Source organism: Ochotona princeps, chromosome X (genome assembly GCF_030435755.1).
Source record: "Ochotona princeps isolate mOchPri1 chromosome X, mOchPri1.hap1, whole genome shotgun sequence".
NCBI lineage: Eukaryota > Metazoa > Chordata > Mammalia > Lagomorpha > Ochotonidae > Ochotona > Ochotona princeps.
Window position 1 is genome coordinate 38614818 of NC_080865.1, and position 23008 is coordinate 38637825.

The following is a 23008-nucleotide window of genomic DNA, read 5'->3' on the forward strand; positions in this document are numbered from 1 at the left end:
AGAGGGTACATGGTATGATTCCTATCTTTTTGAAGTTATTTAGGTTTGCTTTGTGTCCTATCATGTGGTCGATCCTGGAGAAGGTGCCATGCACTGCTGAAAAAAATGTATAATCTGTGGCCTTAGGGTAAAAAATTCTATAAATGTCAACCAAGTCCAGTTGTTCTATTGTTTGTATGAATTCTGTTGTTTCTTTGTTGAGTTTTTGTTTTGTTGATCTGTCTATAGTTGTTAGTGGGGTGTTAAGATCACCCACTATTATTGTGTGCATATCTATGTCTCCCCTTAAGTCCGTGAGTAATTGCTTCACGTAGCTAGGTGCGTTTGAATTTGGTGCATATATGTTCACAATGGTAATTACTTCCTGATGGATCAGTCCCTTCACCAATATATAATGTCCTTCCCTGTCCTTTTTGATGTGTGTCAGATTGAAGTCCACATCATCTGAAATTAAGACAGCTACCCCAGCCTTTTTTTCTCGTCCATTGGCATGAAATATCTGTTTCCAACCTTTCACTTTCAGCTTCTTCGAATCTCTTCTGGTTAGATGTGTCTCTTGTAGGCAACAGATAGTTGGGTGCTGTTTGGTAATCCATTCTGTTAATCTATGCCTTTTGATTGGTGAGTTCAGGCCATTTGTGTTGAGAGTTAAAATTGAGAGGTTGTGATTTTGCCCTGCCATACTTGTTTTTGTGGGTGTTGATATCTGTGTTATTGCCCTTCCTTGTGTGGACTTTAGTGGGGGGACCTTCCTGTTTGCCATCTTTGCTTATGATTCACCTCCTTTTTTTCTGGAATTAGTGCATTTCTAAGGAGATTTTGTAGAGCTGGTTTTGTGCTGGCATATTCTTCTAATTTCTCTTTGCTGTGGAAGTATTTGATTTCGTTCTCAAATACGAATGAGATCTTTGCTGGGTACAATATTCTTGGTTGACAGTTGTTCTGATTCAGGATTTGGAAGATCTTTGTCCATTCTCTTCTTGCTTGTAAGGTCTCTTCAGAAAAGTCAGCCGTGATCCTGATTGGTTTTCCCCGGTATGTGATCTTTTCTCTGCTTCGTACTTGTCTCAGGATTCTTTCTTTGTCTTCGTTGGAGTGGAACTTGAGCACCATATGTCTGGGTGAAGATCTCTTTGGGTCATATCTGCTGGGAGTCCTCTGACCGTCCTGGATTTGAGCTGGATTCATGTTCCAAGTGTTTTGAAAGTTTTCCTGTATAATTTCGTCGAGCACCATTTGCATTCCTGATTCTTTTTCCGCTCCTTCAGGAAGGCCAATAATCCTAATATTTGATTTTCTGAGGTTGTCTTTCATTTCTTGTATGGTCTTATTGGCTTTGTTCAGACTTGTCTCCAGCTGTTTAATGAACTGGGTGTGTTCGTTTTGTGTGTCTTCCGTTTCAGAGATCCTCTCTTCTGCTGTATTTGTTCTGTTGGTTAGGCTCTCAATTTTGTGCTCTAAGTCAAGGATTTTACTTTTCATTTGTTGTATTTCTGAGGCTATGTGGTTCTTGAATTCCTTGAAGTCCTCCCAATTCTTCTCATTGTCTCTGACATATTTTAACATTATTTTTTTGAATTCCTTGTCTGGTAGATCTTCTATGTCTTCATCTCGCATCTCCGAAATAGACATTGGCTTTCGATCCTTTATTGGTAGGGTGTTGGCACTCTCATCTGGATCATTACCTTTTCTGGTATTTCTTCCCATTGTGTTAGTGTTTCTTTTTTGAGAGACCTAGGCACCAGTGTGCTGAGGGGTCTCCAAGCACTATCCTGTAGAGATCGGAGTCTGCAGGCGTGGAGTAGCAGGGTGTGGGAATTTTCAAGGCACTTTTGGTGCGTCTCCAGAACACTGGACCTCAGGGCGCCACTTCCAGGGCCCAGAGGATTCAAAGCGCACTCTCAGCTCGTCCCCTACAGGTATGCTACCACAGGGCGTGGGGGAGTGAAGGCACTCTCTGTGCGCGCCCCCTGTGCACTGGATCACAGGGCTCGGAGCAAGGGACTATAGGGCGTGGGGTGTTCCAGGTGCTCTCTGGAAACGCCTCCTGCGCAGGCCCGCCCACCCCAGCACTTGCAGGGGACCGACCGCCCCGGCGCTAGCAGGGAACTGCCCAGCCCAGAGGCGTGCTTGGGTTCCTGTGGGATAGCACCGCCCAGCTGAGTGCCAGACCGCAAAGGCACAGGGGAGTATCCAGTGTGCCTTTTGCCTTTCTCCCAGACACAGTTTTGGCAGTTTCAAGGCACTCGCCCTGTGTTCAGGCTCTGTCCGTGCCCCTGGGGGGCCAACTCCCGAAGCCTCCAACCCACCACTGTCCCCACCCAACTCACTCAAACCTCAGGTTCTTGCAGTCTGCCTCTTCCTCTGGTGGGAATCCTGGCCGCCGGTGCGTCTCCCGACTGCTGCGTCCGTTGCTGGTCTCCGCGCGGGTCTCGATGGAGCCTGGAGGCTGCGGCTGGTGCAGGTCCCGGGGGTTGGCGACCAGGGTGGGCAGATGCCGGCGGGTCCCGGTGATTCCGGGTCCTGGTGTCCGCAGCGGGGCAGGTCTTGGCGAGTCCTGGTGACCAGGGTGAGCAGATGCCAGCGGGTCCCAATCACCGCAGGTCCTCACGGCCACAGCGTCTGCGGGTCGGTCTTTGGGTTCGTCGGCGGCTTTCAGCGTCTGCACTCAGAGGTGACTCAGCAGGTCAGGAGCGGAAAGTCGTCTTCCCTGTCCTTTGCTTTGTTTTGTTTTTCCCTGGTTGCTCTTCCGAGTTGTGTGGATTTTTTTGGCTCCACACTGTCCAGGGAACTTCACGTTCTTCTCCCTGTAGTTCTATGCTGCTCCACTTACGCTTTTGTCGCGTTCTAGCCCTCTCTGTCTGTGAGCTCTCTCACAGTCTTCCTCCTATGTCGGCCATCTTGCGAGTCTCCTCCCATGGTTTCTTTATCCACTGCTCTTTGGATGGCCACCTGGATTGTTTCCCTGTCTATGCTATTGTAGATCGTACTGCTGAAAATATAGGGGTACAGTTCATTTTCTCATATGCAGATTTCTTTTCCTACGGATGTAGTTCCAGAAGTGGGATTGCTGGATCATATGGCTGATCAAGTGTCAGCTTAAATCTTAAATTTTCTTCTCATTCATTTTTAGTTGATTTTGTGTATGATGTAAGTATTAGTTTCAATATTTTGCATGTGGATAACTGGTTTTCTCAACCATTTTCGTGTTCCATTTTCTCTCTTCATGTATTGCTTATCTCTTAGCAGTCTAATGTAGCAATTATGACTTTATTATTCACATTAAAGATTATGCACAGTGTTCACAATATCAGAACATCCTAAATTTGCATATTTACTCATGCGTTTTCTACCTTATGATATTTATTTCTTGTGTTTTTTTATTTTTATTAATCTAAAGATAACAGACAATGTATTTCCTAGGTAAAATCCTTAGAAGATAATGTCTCTTTCATTTTGAAGAACTCCCAGGATATTTTTTTGCAAGTGATCTGGTAGTAATAAATTCTCTCAGTTTTTATTTGTGTGGGAATGTCTTTATTTCCCCCTTATGTATAAAAGATAGCTTTACATTTACTGCAAAGACTACCCTTTTCCCATTGTATCTTATAAATCGGTTGACTATTTGCTTGGGTTTTTTGAACTCTCTATTCAATCCCATTAGTTTATATATCTTTTTTATGGCAGTAGCATACTTTTCAGTTTATCTAAGTATTGTGATATTGTTTGAAATCAGGAACTGTGATAACATCAACTATTTCTATCTTAGGATTTCTTTGGCTATGGAGGCATTATCATATTTCCTTACAAATTATAGAGTTGTTTTTCTTTTTTAAAGATTTGTTTAGTTTTTATTGAAAAGTCAGATATACAGAGAGGAGGAGAGACAGGAGCTGATTCACTCCACAAGTGGCCACAATGGCCAGAGCTTCACCAATCTGATACCAGGAGCCAGGATCCTCGTCCGAGTCTCCAGCAAGGGTGCACGGTGTCAAGGCTTTGGGCTGTCCTTGACTGCTTTCCCAGGCCACAAGCAGGGAGCTGGATGGGAAGCAGGGTTGCCGGGACACAAACCAGTGCCCATATGGGATCTTCGCATGTGCAAGGTGTGGACTTTAACCACTAAGCTCCTGTGCAGGGCCCTAGATTTGTTTTATGTATTTCCATTCCATTCCATTCCATTCCAAATGCCCTTGGGAGTTTAATAGGGGATATTTTAAGAAGATATATCATTTTGGATGGGATGAACAATTTTAAAGTACTGATTCTTTTCGTACATGAACACAGAATTTACTTCCATTTTTTTTAAGATTTAATGATTCTTCTTGGAAAGACAGATTTAATGAAAAAAAAAAAAGAAAGAAAACAAGAGAAAGATCTTCCATGTGCAGTTTCACTCCCTAAATGACCACAACAGCCGGGGCTAAGCTGATGTAATCCCAGGAGCCAGCAGCTTCTTCCAGGTTTCCTACATGGCTGCAGGGTCTGAAGGCACTGGACCATCCTGTGCTGCTTTCTCAGGCCATAACCAGGGAGCTGGATGGAAAGTAGAGCAGTCAGGACACAAGTTGGCACTCACATGGGATGCCGGTGATTGGAGGTGGAGGATTAGCTAGCTGAGCCCATGTGGCTTGCCTGCTTCTATATATTTGTATCTTCAGTTTTTTTAATTAATTCTTTGTAGTCTTCTAGGTAGATATCATTCATCTTGGTTAAATTTATTTCTATTTCTAATGATACTAACATAAATATGATTATTTTTATTTTTAAAGATAGCTTTATCTGAAGAACTGAAACTTTGTGTGTGAGATCTGTGTAGTACAAGTTTGCTGGAATCAGTTATTAACGCTAGCACATTTCTTGTGGTTTTTCTACTTATAGAATCATCATCTGCAAATAGCAATCATTCTTCCTTTCCAATTTGGATGTGTTCCATTACTTTTCTTGCATGATTCTTGGTGCTAGGACCTTGAATACTATGTTGAATAGAAGTGGTGATGGTGGGCATCCTTGACTTATACCAGAACTTGGATAGAAAGTTTTCATTTATTTTATTATTGAGCCTTTTAAAAATAATTTATTTGTGTGTGAGAGAGATCACACTGTCCAGTTCTCTTTGTAAATACCTGCATCAACTAGGCCCAGGGCCAGGTCAAAGCCAGTAACACACTCCAGGTCTCCTCCACAGAGTTCAGGGACCCATTTTAATGTTGCTTTCTAGGATCTACATTGGAAGGAAGCTGCTCAGGAGCTACCTGTTAATGCCTGTGTGATTCTCATAAATGGCCTTTATTGTCCTGAAGAAATTTCTTTATATACCTAATTTGTTAAGCAGTTTTATCATAAAAGGATGTTGAAGTGTGTCAGATTTATTGTGCATTTTGAAGTAATCCAGTGGATTAATCATTCCGTTTATCAACTTAGAATATCCTATAAGCTGATTTGCATGTATTAAACTTGCACTCCAGGGATTAATTCCACTTAGTCATAGTGCATAGCTTTTTTTTATATGTTGTTGCATTTTGTTTGTTAGTGTTCTGTATTCCTGTGTTCATCAGAGGTATTGGGCTTTAGTTTTCTTTCCTTCTATTATCTTGTCTTTTATATAAGGGTAATTTTTGCTTCATAAATGATTTTGGAGTTGTCTCTAATTCCATTTTTGGAATAACTTAACAGAGTTTGATATTAATCATTCCTTGAATAATTGGAAGAATTCAGCCTTGAAGCCATCTGGTCCTGGTCTTTTGTTGCTGGGAAATGTTCATTACTAATTTAATCTCTTTATTTGTAAATCATGTGTTCTGGCTATATTTTCTCTTAATTAAATTATAGTAGGTAATTTTTTCCTAGGAATTTATCAGTGGTCCTATAGGATATCCAAGGTGGTTTTTTTTTTTTTAATTTTGGTATTTAACTATTGATAGTAGTCCCTTATGATTTCTATGGCATCTTTGTAATGTATCCACCCTCACCTCTGACTTCATTTATATAGGCCTTCTCTCTTATTCTCAGTCAAGCTAAGGGTTTATTGATTTTGGTTTTTTAAAATCTATACAATTGCTTTTTCTAGTTATTTGCTATTCACTATTTGATTTCAGTCTGCTCTGATCTTTATTGTTTCATTCTTATTGCTAATTTTGTGTTTCATTTTTCATTCTTTTCCTAGTTTTTTAAGGTGTAATGTTAGGTTCTTCATTTTCTTTCTTTTATTGATTTTTATTAATATAAAAGAACAGGTTATCTTTGTTTGATAAGAATACAACCACACTTCCTTACCTGCCCTGCTCCACCCAATACCCCCTTTTCACTCTCTTCATGAGTGTTCCCAAATGCATAATTTTAACTCACTCCATATTCACAGGCTTAATTTGGTACTGTCAAAATATTCCTCAAGTGAAAAATAGAAAGACCACAGTGTCATAGAAGAATAAACATGGGCTAAAATTAAGTATCATATCTCAAAGTGACCGTTTAATTTCATTCTTATGGCTAAGTACTATTCCATAGTGTGTGTGTGTGTGTGTGTGTGTGTGTGTGTTTATTCTAAATTTTGGTAAGGTAAATCCTTATTGTGTTTTTTATTTGCATTTCCCTGAAGTCTGGATGAGCCATTTGTATTTCATCCTTTGAAAGTAGTCTACTCATGTCCTTCACCCATTTCTTAACTGGTTTCTTTGGTTTACTGTTGATTTTGTTAGCCTCTTTATAGATCCTAGATGTTAATCCTTTATTAGGTGAATACTGCAAGTAATTTCTCCCAAGTTTTTATGTCAGCACCTTTCAGAGTTTCCCCAATGTTTTTTTTCCTAATAAATTGATGATATCCAGTTTAGGTCCTTGATCCATTTTGAATTGATTTTTGTATAAGGTGTTAAGTAGGATTTTGTTTCATACTTTTATACCCATAGATATACATTTCCCAGCACCATTTATTGAAGAGATTGCCTTCTCTCCAGCAATGGATTTCAGTTCATTTACCAAACACTGGTTGGTTGTAGATGTATGAATTAATATTTGCTGTATCTATTCTGTTCCGCTCATCTGCATGTCTGTTTTTGTGTTAGTATCAGACAGTTGTGATTGCAACTTCCTTGTAGAATGTCTTGAAGCCTGGTATTGTTATTCCTCCAGCTTTGATTTTGCTGCTTAGGACTGTTAGCTGTTCGTTTTCTCCTGTGTTTCTCTATGATTCCTAACATCATCATTTCTAGATCTGAAAATGTCATTGATATTTTGATTCACATCACATTGATTCTGTAAATTACTTTTGGTAATATGAACTTTTTATGTTATTAATTCTTCCAGTCAATGAACATGGAACATTTTTCCATGATGTACATTTTTTAGTTTTTGTTATTTCATAATTTTCATCATAGAAATCTTTCATCTCATTGCTTAAATTTATTTCAAAGCCTGAAGTTTTTGTGACTATTGAGAATGGAACTGATTTTCTTTTATAACCATGGCATTGTCTGCATACAAAGGATATTGAGATTTTTCTTTGCAACTATACACATACATTGCTTTGAAACTGTCTTTTCAGCATCCTAAATGTTTTAGTATATTTCAATTTCATTTGCATTTATCTTAAAATATTTTTTTATTTCCTCTTTTGATTTCTTCTTTGACTCAGTGACTTTTAGGAACATGACATTTAATGTACATGCATTAGTCCATTTTGTGCTGGTACAATTATAACATTGCCATAGACTAATATATAAAGAACATTTTTTAAGTCAGTTCTTAAAATTGAGAAGGTTAAGATCTTGGCACCAACAATTTATAAGGCCCTTGTTGCCTAATCATAACAAAGCACAATGGTAAGGCACTATAGGAAAAACAAAACAAAACAAAAAAACGAACTTAACCCTTTTATCAGGACCCCATTTTAAATGTGTTAGAATTCAGTCATGAATGTGAAGTTCTTGTAATTTGAGAATTTCCATGTTTTTTCTGTTTTTATTTCTAGCTTCATAAAATGTTATGATCAGAAAAGACACTTGCATGCTTCATTTTTGTCAAATTATGTAAGACTAGTTTTGTGGCTTAATGTGTTTTATCCTTGAGACTAATCCTTGTGCACTTGAAAAAAAACGTGTGTTCCGGCTTGTAGGATAGGCTCTGTGTATCTTTTAGGTACATTTATTTTTTGCTATTGTTGTTTGCTTTTCATTAAATACTTTGATTTTATAGGAAGAATAGGGAAGGAGATACAGAGAGAAAGATCTTCCACCTGCTGATTCATTCTGAAGCCAATAGCCAGGAGCCTCTTTTGGTCTCCCAATAGTGGTACAGGTTCCAAAGGCTCTGGGCCATCCTCCACTGCTTTCCTTGGCCATAGGCAGGGAAGCTAATCAGAAGTGCAACAACTGGGACACAAACCCGCACCATGTGGGATGTCAGGACTTGTAGATGGATTAACCAGTTGAGCCATTGCACCAGCCCTAGTACATTTGGCTTAAAGTGATGAAAATTCACTCTTTCCTTATTGTCTGGATGATGCCACCATTTAAAAAGATTAATTTATTTGAAAGGTAGAGCTAGAAAGAGAGATTTACTCCCCAAATGACCACAACGATCAGAGCTGGGCTGGGCTGGGCTGAAGCCAAGAGTTAGGAGCTTCTTCCAAGTCTCCTGCTTGGTTGCAGGGTACCAAAGACTTGGGCCATCTTCTTCTGCCTTCCAAGCTCATTATGAAGGAGCTGTATTAGAAGTGGAGCAGCCAAGACTTGAAAATTGGTACACTTATGTGGGATGCTGGTGCCATAGGTTTGGCTTTACCCACTAGACCACAGTGCTTTCACCATTTCTTTTTGAACGTGAGATATTTAAATATTTTTGCATTTTTCTGTTTTTAATATTTTTTTTGTTTAGTGAGTGATTCATTTTGATCTTATATTGTTTTCTGTTTTTGTCTGTTTATCTTTGTTCTTTTAATTCACCAGTCTCCTTTAGAACAACTATTTGTGATTCTTAGGCAATTCATGGAGCTTGTTTGGGCTTTAGTTGTTGGAAGTTCATTTGATGATGTCATTTGGTGGGTCCATTGGTGATGTCATTTCTTCACATTCTTCTTGCTCCTTATAGTCTTTCAAGGTTGCCTATAATTTTTCAAGAAGCAGATATTGCTTCCTTATTTTATGAACTCACTTAGATAAAGAAAGTGCTGACTGTAGAGGACCTGTTGTGGCAATAGGTGTATTGCCATTTGACACTAAGCCACAGAGTTATTCAATGTCTGGGTTAAACATTGTATCTTGTTGGCTCATACAGTTAGCAACTTTAAAAAACTGTGAAATGTAGACTGCAACTGTGAGACTGATGAGAGTCTTAGTTTTCCTTTGGATCAATTGACTAGATAATATGCCTATCAGCATTGGAGTATTGTGGACAAATTCTATTGGAGGGGCTAATTGAAGACATGTATGATAGCAGTAGCCAGCTGTGGTTTTGTACAAGGTGGTAAAGACTGAGGTAAGTGACAATGAGTAAGACCAACTGCAGGCAACTAATGATGAAGGCTGGAATCATGTATATACACCATTGCATAGATCAACTTTGGGTGTTATCAAGATCTAGTTATCAGAATCAGTCTTTCTATGGGTGGACAACTACAGGACCAAGATGGTGATATCACTATGTGTGTAAGTTCAGAGACCAGCAATGGGTAGAAAAAATAAACAGTGATAGCAGCTGGCACTGAAATAGAAGGCCAGGTGGTTATATATTCCAAGTTGTGGATACCATGGCTAGCATTGTGCTATAGCCTGGTTTCATCAGTCTGTGTTGTCTGTGCATGGTTGTACTGGAACCCACAATGGGTGACCTTGAGGCTGTTTCTGGACATACACATAGTAGTGTCGGAGTCCTTGGGACAGAACACCCAAGGAGGGGACATCAACTTGAGTGTTTTCAGGGAGAAGTGATAATAACATGACTTGAGAATGCAGAGGCTACTAGGCTGGGTCTCTGAGTGAGTTCCTATGCTGGTCATAGCTGAGGTAATTTCTTGCACAGCTGCACAGGTCATGGAAGTACTCATTGATCAGGGACCTAGGAAATATAGACTGCAGGATTTGGTCCTTGGGTAAGGGCAACAACACAAACAGTAATTGGGAAACTATTTCCAGCTCAGTGCAGTGGATGAGAGATGGGACACGACCCAAGTACACTAAAACTCTGAAGGAAAAAAATATTGTGGGGGCTCCACAGCATAGACTGCAGGAATCTGTTGCTACTGTGCTAGAAGTTAGTTTTCTCAGCATTGAAAGCTTCTACAGTTTTTTTGCAGAATAGGTTACTAGGGTCTGTCTTTTAACCACTGAGGAGGAACCTTTGTTTCTAAAAAATGTAAAGGGCACAAGGGACCATGTGTTTGTTGAGGTTCTCAATAGAAAGATCCCATTGGTTCCTTTTGGCTGGCTGATACTAATAGAGCCCATCTCTCTTACTTATTCTCCACAGTTTCCATATGTCTCAGCTATGCCAAATCCCCTCCCACCCCGCAGAGATCTGGATTGGATGAAAGTAAAGCTACTCATTTGGGCAGTACCCCAGAAAGTTTGAGAAACTTGTTATATACCCTACTATCCTTTCTCTTTCAAAGGGGACATAGAACTAGAGAGCTCCACAATGCTCAGGCAGTGCTGGTTTGAAGGACGAGATGATGAGATGATGCTGGCAGAATTTTCTGTTCTTCCTACCATTTCTGTATGATTATTCTTATTTTACATTTTCCTTTCCACTGTGTTGCTTTGAGTTCTTTTTAAAGAAGATTTATTCATTTTTTATTAGAAAGGCAGATATACAGAGAGGAAGAGAGACAGAGAGGAAGATCTTTCATTTGTTGATTCACTCCCCAGGTGTCCATAATGTCCAGAGCTGAGCTGATCTGAAGCCAGGAACCAGGAGCTTCTTCCAGGTGTAGTGTTGCAAGGCTTTGGGTTATCCGTATCTGCCGTATCTGCTTTCCTAGGTCACAAGCAGGGAGCTGGATGGGAAGCAGGGCTTCTGGGTCATGACCCGGAGCCCATAGGGAATACCAGTGAGTGGAAGGTGAGGTCTTTAGCCACTACGCTACCGTGCAGGGCCCAGCTTTGAGTTCTTTTTAAAAATAACTTATTTATGTAAGGGAAACACATTCCATGTATTTCACAATACAGATTTAGGAGCATAGTAATACTTTTCACTCCACCTTTCCTCCTGCCTGCATTGCCCACATTTTAAAGGCATAGTGACAAAGAAAAGGAGATTTCTTTCTGCTGGATCATTTGTGGCTGTGGTTATTCCAGATCCTGGCTGAAGCAATGAGCTTCTAATTCCATCTGGTTATCCCATATGAGTGGCAGGGCCCCAAGTAATTGGACCATCTTCTGTTGCTTTCCCAGGCACATTAGCAGGGAGCTGGATCAGAATCAGAGCAGCTGAGACCCAAACTGGTGCTCCGATATGTGATGGATGCAGTATTGCAAGTAACAACATAACGCACTGCATCACGATACCAACCCCCACTGTGTTTTAGGTGGACTTCAAAACTCTTCCGGAGTTATGTTTGTTCATTCACACCTGCTTATTTGTACTTTGTTGTAGAAGAAATGAAGGCTTACCTTTCCGAACCTGCCATTTTGTCAAAATCCTCTACCTAAAAATTGAATTCTGAGCATTGAGTGAGTTTTGGTGCTATTGCAAAGTAATATTTTAAATTTTTGTTCTCTTACAACTTGTTGCTATACATTGACATTTATGCATTAACTTTGTATCCTAGCACATTGCTCCATTCATAATTCTAATTTCTGTGATTTTCTTACGATTAAATGCATATATAATCATATATTTTCAATCTGTGTGCCATCTATTTTCTGTCTTATTGCATTGGCCAGGATACGTAATACAGTGTTAGCTAGAAATGAGGAGTGGGCAGCTTTGTCTTGTTGCTGATCTCAGGGGCAAGCTTTCAGTATTTCACCAGAGAATGTATTAGCTTTAGGGTTTTCCTTCAGTATACTGAGATAGTTTCTTTTTATTTCTAGGTTTTCATGGCTTTTATCATAACTGCATTTTTGCAAATACTTATTCTGTATCTGTTGAAATGATTGATTTCCCCCTTAATCAAGTGAAATGAATTGGGGTAAATCCCTGTGAAATGTAGTGCATCATTCTTTCTTGTTTACTATTTCTCCTGATTTTTCTAAAAAACCTATTTGTAATAGCCCTATTTTCTTATTACTTTTGCTTATTGTTGTTCCTGTTGGGTTTTTAAAATTTATTTATTATTTTTAATTCATTAATTACATTGTATTATGTGACACAGTTTCATAGGCACTGGGATTCTCCCCACCCATCCCCAAACCCTCCCACCATGGTGGATTCCTCCACCTTGTTGCATAACCACAGCTCAAGTTCAGTTGAGATTCCTTGTTGGGTTTTTTTTTCAATGATTTGTTTTTTCTTGTAGCAGCTTTTTTAAAAAATTGCATATTGAGCAATTTATAAAAAATTTGACGAATTTAAAAAAAAACTTTATTTGGTAATTTCAAACTGGTAGAAAAGTTGAAACACAGTAGTAGTACAAAGAATACATAAATCTCATTTACCAAGATCACATATTGTTAATATTTCATCGTCTTTGTCATTTTAGTATCCTTTCTTTTTCTCAATTTCCTCTTTCCTTTTCCGAATACATGTACACACTCTTATATTTTTCTGCCGAGCCATTGATATCTAACTTGTATTCATTTTACCCTTACCCCTACATTAAATTCAAACTGCATTTTCTCCATTTTGAAAAGATGTATCTTATTTCACTTATTTTTATTTGAAAGATAGAGTTATAGAGAGGAGACAAGTGAGATAGCTCTTTCATCTGGTGGTTCACTTCCCAAATGGCTGCAATGGCTGGAGCTGAGCTGATCCTATCTGAAGGCAGCAGCCAAGAGCCAGGAACTTCCCCTGTTCCCTCACCCCTTGCTCCCACGCCCCCATGATTACAGGTGTCCAAGAACCTGAGCCATCCTCCCCTGCTTTCCCAGGCAGTTAGTAGGAAGTTGGGTTGGAAGTGGAGCAGTGAGGACATAAAGTGGCGCCCATATGGGATGTGATGCAGGCAGAAGCTTATCATACTACACAATGGCACCGGTGCTAGTCCTGCACTCAAGTGGCATTTCTTAAGGCATATTTTGTGGAGAAAAGTTGAGGTTCTGAATTATATGATATTTTTCATACAAGATTCAGTATTTTTTCAGCTTTTCTGTTCTCAGTGGCAGGATATATCTGAATCGACATACTCTGATTGCCACAAGTAAAGTATTTGACAGATTTCTTTTGTGACCCAGTAGCAGAGTTGCCTATTTTTTTTAAAAGGAAATTAAACACTTTAATAGGACCATTTTTACAAAGCATAAAGCAAAACCAAGTGATGACAGAATATTATTCACAGAAGCATTAAACTCACTTCCAAATTGCTTAACATAAAGCAATAGGCAAAAGTGAGAATGACAAAGCAGGCATCAATTACCAGTGGAACTTTCACTAACATTGTTATTTCTTCAGAATGAAAGTCCACCTGTCCTTGACCATGAAAGCAAATCTGTGAGCCTTGCTTTTTTTTTAATGATATCACCATAGAAATTGACAAATTGATAGAGGTGATAATTTTAGGCAGAGCATTTTTTATTTGAAAAATTTATATCCAAATAGTTTTTTATATTACTAGTTTATGATTCAGTTCCATAGGCTCTGGGATTTCTCTTACCCGCTTCCAAATCTCCTTCTCCTCCCCAATTTCCCCCACATGATCACAATTGTGTAGTTCCTCACAAAGAGTCATATGTCCATCATTGTTGGCATGGACAATGGCAGAGTCCAGCATCCTATTGTCAAGATATAGTAAACAGTTTCATTGAGAGTCCATCTTTGTCTGGAAGTAGAGATGTTTACTGCATTGTATCCTCACATCTGGATATGATAGTCTGCATTGTAGTTATTATACATCCCTGTAAATATAAAGGGACAAAACAAAAACAACAACAGGAAGAAAAATAGAAATTTACAATGCCATGACGTTAAATAACATGATATTGAATGACTAATGTGTCACTTAAGAAATGAGAAAGAATCAGTGAAGAATCTAATGAGAAAAAAAAGTTTTGAAGAAATGAAAATAAAAGCAAAACCATTAAAAACCATGATATATAGTTTCCACTGATCTTTGTTGGTGATACGTGTCTGCTGTAAGCAACAGAGAGATGGGTTTTGTTTTTTTATCCAATCTACTGCTTTATGAACTTTGAATGATGGGCTTAATCCATTTACATTCAGGGTTAATATGAATGGGTGGTAATTTGATCATGTCATTTTAGCAATTGGCTCTTCGTTGTTAGATTTACTCCTTTGTTTTTATTTATTGGGGAATTCTTCACATTTGCCTTTGGTTTTGGTGGGTGCTATTCATTTTCTCTGTCATGAGAACATCTTTGAATATAATTTGTAGGGCAGGTGTGGAAGAGGCATAGTCTTTGAGCTTTTTTTTTTCCTTTTAGATTGTTTCCCCGTTGTGACTAGAAATATATTCCAATTCTGAGATTTTTTTTTTATTAATTATTATGCATTATGTGACAGTTTCATAGGCTCTGGGAATCCCCCCACCCCTCCCCACGCCCCTCCCCCCTGGTGGATTCCTCCACCTTGGTGCAGTATTACAGTTCAAATTCAATCAAGATTCTTTCCTTGCAAACATATACCAAACATAGAGTCCAGCTACTTATTGTCCAGATGGGTTGAACAGTTTCTTGGGGAGACCATTACTGGTCCAAAGTTAGAGCTGGTAGAATATCATCCCAGTCAATTAAGAGTCCCAATATAACATTAACAGCAATTTGTAACATTATGGAATTGACATGGTTTTGCGTAACCAGTATGTTAAAAAAAAATAAAAAACAAGTTCTTAACCACAACCTCTGATTTGCTCATTGACATTTCAATTTTAGTTTGTATACAGGACCGGCTGCTATATACCTTAAAATGGCTATAAGGTACCATTCAGCTGTCTCGTGTCTATTTCATTTTAGTATTTAGCCATTTGTTGTGTTGAAGTATAATTTTACTGATCTTGGCAGATTTTAGGATAATCTAGACTGGCTTGTAACTCTAACAAGACATTTGTCAACAATTAAGGTGCTGCACCTTAATTGTTGACAATTCTGAGATTTTTCTTCTGCCTCCTTCATTTTATTGAGATTTTCCAATGAATTTTTAATTTTCTCTATTGCATTCTTCATTCCAAATAACAGCTTGACTTTGTTTTAGTGTTGATATTTCCTGTGTGACATATTCTTAAATTCCTTGATTTCCTATATGTGCTTCTCATCGTTGATAAGAAGCTTTATAATGAGTTTTCTAAATTCTGTATCCCCCATCTTCTCAATGTATTCTTCAACTAACTCTGAGGTTGGCATAGGATTTTGCTCCTTTGTGGGGGAGTTTTCAGTAATATTCACTGTGTCTTTCTCTCTTCTTTTACTCTGGTCATTGTACTTCTGGTTAGCAGATTCTTCTCTTTAGGTCTGGTTTCTAAGCTGTGTCACCCATTGGTCTGCAACTCGATTTTACTTATTGTGGTTGGTACACGGCTCTTTGCTTGCAGCCTATTATACCACTCTTTCCAACAAGTTCCAGGTTTGGGTTCTTATGTTAGATGTCCACCATGGTCTCCGTAGCCCCAGCTTCTGGCTCACCACTCTCTACCTCTGTGATACCGTGCTGAGGCTGCACCGTTGTCTGTACAACTTCTCTCCCATTTCCGGTTCTAGCAGTTGCCAGGATTAGGGAGACACAAGGTGTCCTGAATAACTAGATTGTTGGTAGTGCTGATCTTGCCAGAACCTGCTGGTTGTTAGGTCTGAGGGCCATACAGACCTATTTTGATCCATATGATGCCAAAGTCAGTGTTATTTCTCCTGTGGTACCAGTACAGTGCACTGAGGTTGAAGTGAGTTCACATCCAGGACAAATACATGTGCAGCTCACTATTGTCCCTGCAGTCTCACAGCCTTTGCCACACTGTACAAAATGGCACCTGATATGCCTCTCATGGTGTTCTGGATTTGCTGGCCATTAGATCTCGGGCTATCCAGACCCATTTTGGGTGAAACTTGTAGGGTGCTGCGTTGGTCCAATGCATTGTGCCAGAAATAAGTTTTTCTCTGCGCAGTTCTGTCCCATAGCCTTTGCCTCCCTACACAAAAAGTAGCATGATGTGGCTCTTGTGCGGGCCTGGGCTGTGAAATCCACCCTGTTCCCACACCACCTGTTTGGGACCTACTGCTTTCTTTCTGCTCCTGGTCAAATCAAACAAATCAGCAGGATTGGTAGTTCCTTGCTTGTGTTTACCTGCTGGGCTTCCGTTGCACTATTCCCACCTGGCTGCTGATGAAGCTCTGGCCTCCCATGGATCTCAGATAACTGCTTGCTAAATGCCGATGGGGTATCTGGTCACTGCAACAACACACCATTGTGTCCACTGCTTTCCCATATGCGTTAGTCTCCAGGTGCCCCATTGTCATCAGCTTGTCCTCTTCTATTTTCTGGAATGTGCCCTCTCTGCTTCATTCCCGCTAATAGTTCTCTGTCTGTTTAAATGTATGCTTACTGTATTCCACCATGTTGATTTTCCCAATAGCAAAATTTTATTACCACATTACCTCTTGCTGTATCTCACTCTCGTTAGAACTTCGGTAGCTTTCTTTTTGAAAATTTTCAGTTCGTTTCTACATATTTTTTATTTTCTATAAGAACGCCTTAGGGCCTGGCACAGTGGTTCAGTTGGCTAATCATCCCCCTTCAAGCACCAGGATCCCAAATGGACACAGATTCATGTCCTAACTGCTCTACTTTCCATACAGCCCTCTGCTTGTGGCCTGGGAAAGTAGTAGAGGATGGCCCAATTCTGTAGGAATTTTCACTCATGTGGGAGACTTAGAAGAGGCTCCTGGCTGGCTCCTGCCTTCAAATTGGCTAAGCTTTAGCCATTGTGGCCACTTGGGGAGTGAACTAGTAGACGGAAGATCAGAGAACTAGTATATGGAAGATCTTTCTGTCACTCGTTGTCTCTGTATATCTGCCTTTCCAATAAAAATAAATCTTTAAAATGAGCTCTTTCATTAGTGCATCTAGTTTCCTATTAATTTCTTGTCATATTTTATCATTCTATGAATCAATTTAGGAATAATAAACATTATTATTGTTATTATATTCCTACATTAAAAACAGGATCTTTCTTCCCTTTAAGACTTCTTTGATGTCCTCAATAGCTGTTTCCTTTTCCTTCCCCCCCCCACCCCCCGGCCACAGCAAGATGGATTCTGGATATATTCTGAGTATTGTAACAACCACCTGGATGCCTGCATGGAGCTCTCCAAGCTGATGAAGGATAGCCGCTACCAGCATTTCTTTGAGGCCTGTCGTCTGTTGCAACAGATGATTGACATTGCTATTGATGGCTTTCTTTTGACTCCAGTACAGAAGATCTGCAAGTATCCTTTACAGCTAGCTGAACTTCTGAAGTATACTGCCCAAGACCACAGGTAAGGGAGTAAGGGAGACTGGAGTAAGGGTTCCTGTGAATGTTGATCCTTACTAAAAATGTGTCCTTTTGCCTTTCCTAAATTCTATTAATGATGGATTCTTGCTTACTTCATAGCACTATTCAGAAAAATGTTTTTGAGATTTGCTTTTAAAGTTGTAAATCAGTATGCACACAAAATAAATCTGCATCATCATTGTTATACAATTTAGGGCTTACCTTGGGAGAACTTTATAACTTGGTCCTTAAACTTGAGTTCAGTCAAAAAAAAAAAAAAATTCTGACGTTTTCAACTATACATTTCACCCTGTTTGAAAGGTTCAAATGCCCTGGTAAAATCCTACCCCGATTATACTTACCCTAGATTCTTTTATAAGACTGTGTTCCTGGATTTCTTTAGAGTTTTCCACTCGCCTCTTCTCCAAGCCCACTGTGCCATTCCCTTAGTCCAAGAGTATGGATGGGGAAAAATAGACTTGTGACTTCCACTACAGTTTTTTCCAAATTTTTAAGTATTTCAAAGAAAAACGGGCCAGCAATGGCTCAACGGGCTAATCCTCCACATCCAGGCACTGGAATCCCATATGGACACCAGCTCATGTCCCAGCTGCTTCACTTCCTCCAGCTGCGTACTTTTGGCCTGAGGAAGCAATAGAGAATGGCCCAAATCCTTGGGACTCTACATCTGTGTGAAAGACCCAGAAGAAGCTCCTGGCTCCTAGCTTTGGATCAGTTCAGTTCTGGTCATTGTGGCCATTTGATGAGTGAACCAGTGGATAGAACATCTTTCTCTGTCTCTCTTTCTCTATGTAAATCTGTCTTTCTAATAAAAATAAGCAAATTTTGAAAAGATTAAAAAAAAGAAAACCAAGCCAGCAAGGACCAAGGAGCTTACTTCAAACTGAGTGGAAATTATACTTCCCACATCCTATCAGTAAGGAACATGCTGGGAATAATCTGTAATTGTAGGAATGGTCTGCAGTGAGCCCTCCTGCACTTTTGTCTTAATAACCCAGAGCTGCTAACCTGTTTCTGGCTTGCCTTTAATTTTTAATTGATGTTAAACCCTTGATCTTTATATATCCTTTGGCCTAGCTCTAAGTTCTGTTTTTTCACATTAAGGAATACAGCGAGAAATAAGGCCTTTGCTCAATTTATCTTAGCTTTCTGCTTGATTCTTAGTAGACTCATTTCTCATTTGACATCTGTTCCCCGTGGGTTACTTCCGTGTCTGGATGCATAAAGTCATAGGTTTGGAGCAGCTGGTTTGACTAATGTCAAACTTCCAGGCCAATTGCTAAGCTCATTTTTGAGTTGATATAGCTTCTTTTTTGAATCATTGAATCATGAGTCTTGGGGTTCTGGAGTCCTAGGCAAGTTTCAGATTTTAACCCAAATGCCATGGCACTGGTCTTCTGTCCATGTGATTAAGAAGGCCAGTGATATCTCTGCCTTCCATGCTGTCTTGAGTGTGAGGGAGATAGGTGGACTAAGGTCTTGTCAAGGAAAACTCTCTTCCCCCTTCCTGAGGCAATTTACTTACTGGGGGTTGATGAACATACTCATTGGATTTGAAATTTGCAAGTAACTAAATACTGCTGAGGATGTTTAATGTGTCCCATTGCTAGATTGGTGATCTCAAGTTTTAATTCTTGTGAGAACTAGTAGGATATTGAAGAACCCATATTAAAATTCAGATACTTGCAAATGAAAACCAAAAAATACACACAGTCCTTAGAGGAGAAAAACGTTCCTTTCTTGTTAGATTGCCTCATTTTATGGTTGGAAAGGCTAAAATTTAAAAATAAGAAAAAGGTAAATCTGTGGTAGCACAGGGACACTGATTATCAGCACTGGTCTGGGGATCTGTATTTTCAAAAAGGCATTAAGGTAATGTTTGTGCACAGATGGGTTTATGAGTCAGTGCAGTAGCCAATCTGTAACACCCCTTTCATTTGTCAATCTCCGGTATCATGAGACCAGGTGACCTTCACAGTTATACTGCATGGTAGTAAGGGACCGGCAGAAGTGACTTCTGTGCCTAAATCACCAAGAAATAGCCTCCAGACCAATAGTTTTAAAAATTAGACATCCAAAGAATGGTTCTCAAATGAACCTGCTTTGTGAGTATCCAGTCTGTGGAACCTAGAAGAGGACTCTAAAAAGCATACTTATGAACTGATAATGTTACTAGGTACATTACATATTTCAGTAATTGATCTTTTTAAAGATTTATTTATTGGAAAGGCAGATATACAGAGAGGAGGAGAGACAGAGAGGAAGATCTTCTTGTCCAATGGTTCACTCCTCAAGTGGCTACAATGGCTGGAGCTGAGCAAATCTGAAGCCAGGAACCCGGACCCTCTTCCAGGTCTCCCACACGGGTGCAGGGTCCTAACACTTTGGGCCATCCTCGACTGCTTTCTCAGGCCACAAGCAGGGGAGCTGGATGGAAAGTACAGCCACCGGGGTTAGAACTGGCACCCATATGGGATCCCTGCGCATTCGAGGAGAGGACTTTAGCTGCTAGGCTGTTGTGCTGGGCCCTCAGTAATTGATCTTAAAGATCCCAGAAAGACCATATTATGTGATTTTCTTAAGCAAGCAAGCAAAAGGCTTTATTGTGTTGATGGGGGCAAGACAGATCACCCACTAGGACTTCCTTCCGTACTCCTTTATCTTGTGCATAAAATGCCTGCCTCCTAAAACTCTCTTGTTCTTTGGATCCTTGGTCTCATTTTCTGGAACATCCTTGGCTCTGGAGTGCTGTTAGAAGAGTTCAGGCAGTGACAAGCTATATTAATCTTGATCCATCATCAGGGTGACCAGTTAGGTCTAGCACTACCTTAGAATGTGGGCCACACTTTATGAGTCCTCAAGAAGTTATGTTAAGATAGCAGCCTCTACCATGCACATCACTAGCAGCTTGCATTCCAAGGCAGTTTGAAGCAACTGCCGGCTTTGAGGTTTAGTCAGATAAGTAGACCTGAAATGCAGGCAGTCAGAGTAGCCTCTGAAGTGGCAGCGGTATTAGAGAGTTAAAAGGGGAATAATACTGCCTTTTGCTTGTAGAGGGATAACGTATTTCACCTACCCTACCTTCCTTCAGCTACAAGAATGACTGTTCACAAAAGGGATGCTAGCTCATGTTTCTGAAACTGGAGAAATCTTACTTCTGTCACTCTCTCCAGTAGTAGAAGGGGCCTATGCTTCATCTGAGGGCTCTGCCTGGCTCTGGCCAGGATCCAGGTTGGATCTCAGCTATTCTCCTCTTTCACTCATAATTGAAGCTGGCGGGAAGGGTTAGAGATTGGAAAATTGTCTACTCTAGCTGTGATTAGAAAACTAGCAGTAATGGGACGGTTACCTTGCATGACTACTAAGTAGTAAAAAAATCAAACCAAACCAAAACAAAACAAGACAAACAAACAAACCAAAAAACTTAGCTAGCACAACTGATGCATTAAACTTTTACTGTAATTTAATTTTGATTCAGTGTGGCTGGGTGGCCACCATATTTGACAGTGTAACTGTGTTTCCCAGAATGTGACTTAAAGCAGGATGTCCTTAAATCAGAAAAAAGAGACCAAGGGACAGAAAATGGCCCCAAATGAGCAAGAGTACTTATTTATTTCAGTAGCTTCTCCAGCTACCCTTCTATCATCTCCTTACCCTGTCTCAAAATAACAGTCTTAGTTCTATCAGAGATAGAAAATTCAACAATGCTACAAAGTTGAAAAGATTCCCCCATGAGCTAGGACAAGTGACTATGAAGGGATCAAATGTAACAGGAAAAAACGTAAAATTTTGTAGTTAAGTCTAACAAATCTAACTTTTAGGACAGGCTGAGATACAGCTTCTATAGAACATGCTTAGGGAAGACTTAGGAAATATTGATTGGTCATAACCTTAATATAAGTTAACACGGAGTCCCCAAAGAAAAACTGATAATGATTAACATCCATTAAGGCTCAGAATAAAGCAGGCTGTCTTAACAGAGTTGTCTTGAGACAAAATAAATTGGTTAGGAGGTATAATAAACAACCCTTCCCTGCGGATGATAAAATACAGTAGTGTTTCAGAACCATGATCCTCAAAAGAGTGCAGAGCACAGATTGCAGCTGCACATTCCAACTAAGAGTTACATGCATTTGTCCTAGCAGTTAAAACTCCTTCCCTGTGTTCATGTTGGGTCCACCACCACACTCTTCAGTATATTAAGAAACAAAGAGGCAGTTATTGTGCATCTTCTTTTTCTCCTTTCTAATCAGAACTAGAAGAATGAGCATATTAATAACGACCAAGGCGTTTTCAGCATCCCCAGGGAGAGGTGTTAACGCTGAACTATGATGCATCCTCTTACCTTCACATTTTATTGTAGCTCCACTGAGTGGCCAAGATCTGTTATTCTGCCTTCCATAGGAAATAAGAACAAACAAGTAGAGAAAACTATACAGACTGGTGTAATCCAAAAACATATGGACTATTTAGAGTTCCAGGAAGCTGGGATGAGGGGTTATATTTCTGGGATCAAGCGTTTGAAGAACTATCTCATATGATGTATTTACTAGAGAAATGTTATTGTAATAATATTGCTAACATTTATTATAGATTAAGAGTAGAATAATTTACATATAATGATTATGTTTATTTTATTAAACTTCTCAACAAATTTTAGCACAGTTCTCTTCATTTCACAGGTGAGAATAATGAATCAATGAAAGGTGATGTACAGCGTCATCTGAAAATCAGGACTGTGGTTTCACTGGAGGAAACCAGAGGGAATGTTAAGATTGATACCTTGCATAGTGGTTCTCTAGCACATTAGTCCATCCAATTTACATTTTTGTATCTTCACAGTGACTACAGGTATGTCGCAGCTGCTTTGGCTGTAATGAGAAATGTGACTCAGCAGATCAACGAACGCAAGCGACGTTTGGAGAATATTGACAAAATTGCACAATGGCAGGCCTCTGTCCTAGACTGGGAGGTAGGATCTCTACCAACTGGGACTTTGGAGAGTATGAATATGTTGGTTAAAACTTCCTATTTTAGACAAGAATGCAGGAAGAGGAATTAGATTTGAAGAACAGGATGAATTTCAGTTCGATCCAAGCAAAAACTTCCTGCTAGTGATAAATGTGGAGTGCTTGAACAACTTTTTAAGATTATTTGAAAAAAAACCTCTGTGACTCTACTTTATCACAAAAGGAAAGATTTATCTCTTAGGATATATCTGGGAAACAGCTGGGTTACTTCTATAGCATTTCAAAGATTTTTCATGCCCTGCACTTATGAATACCAGATGCACATTTAGATGGGTAGCATATACTGATTAACTCCCAGACACAACATATGAATATCAATATGAAATTGATTTTATTGTTCTTAACCATGAAGAAAAGCAACTTACTTTTCCTGTTGGTTGGA

General features: G+C 39.6%; 1 protein-coding gene across 10 annotated transcripts in view; it reads left to right on the forward strand.

Annotated features, from left to right (window-relative positions):
- ARHGEF9 (Cdc42 guanine nucleotide exchange factor 9) overlaps positions 1–23008 on the forward strand; it is a 312355-nt gene that overhangs the window by 253886 nt on the left and 35461 nt on the right. For all 10 annotated transcript variants that reach the window (XM_058658589.1, XM_058658588.1, XM_058658590.1 and 7 more), the window contains 2 exons: positions 17347–17579; positions 22439–22568. In XM_058658589.1, coding sequence (XP_058514572.1) covers positions 17347–17579; positions 22439–22568 — 363 coding nt within the window. The remainder of the gene's footprint in view (positions 1–17346; positions 17580–22438; positions 22569–23008) is intronic.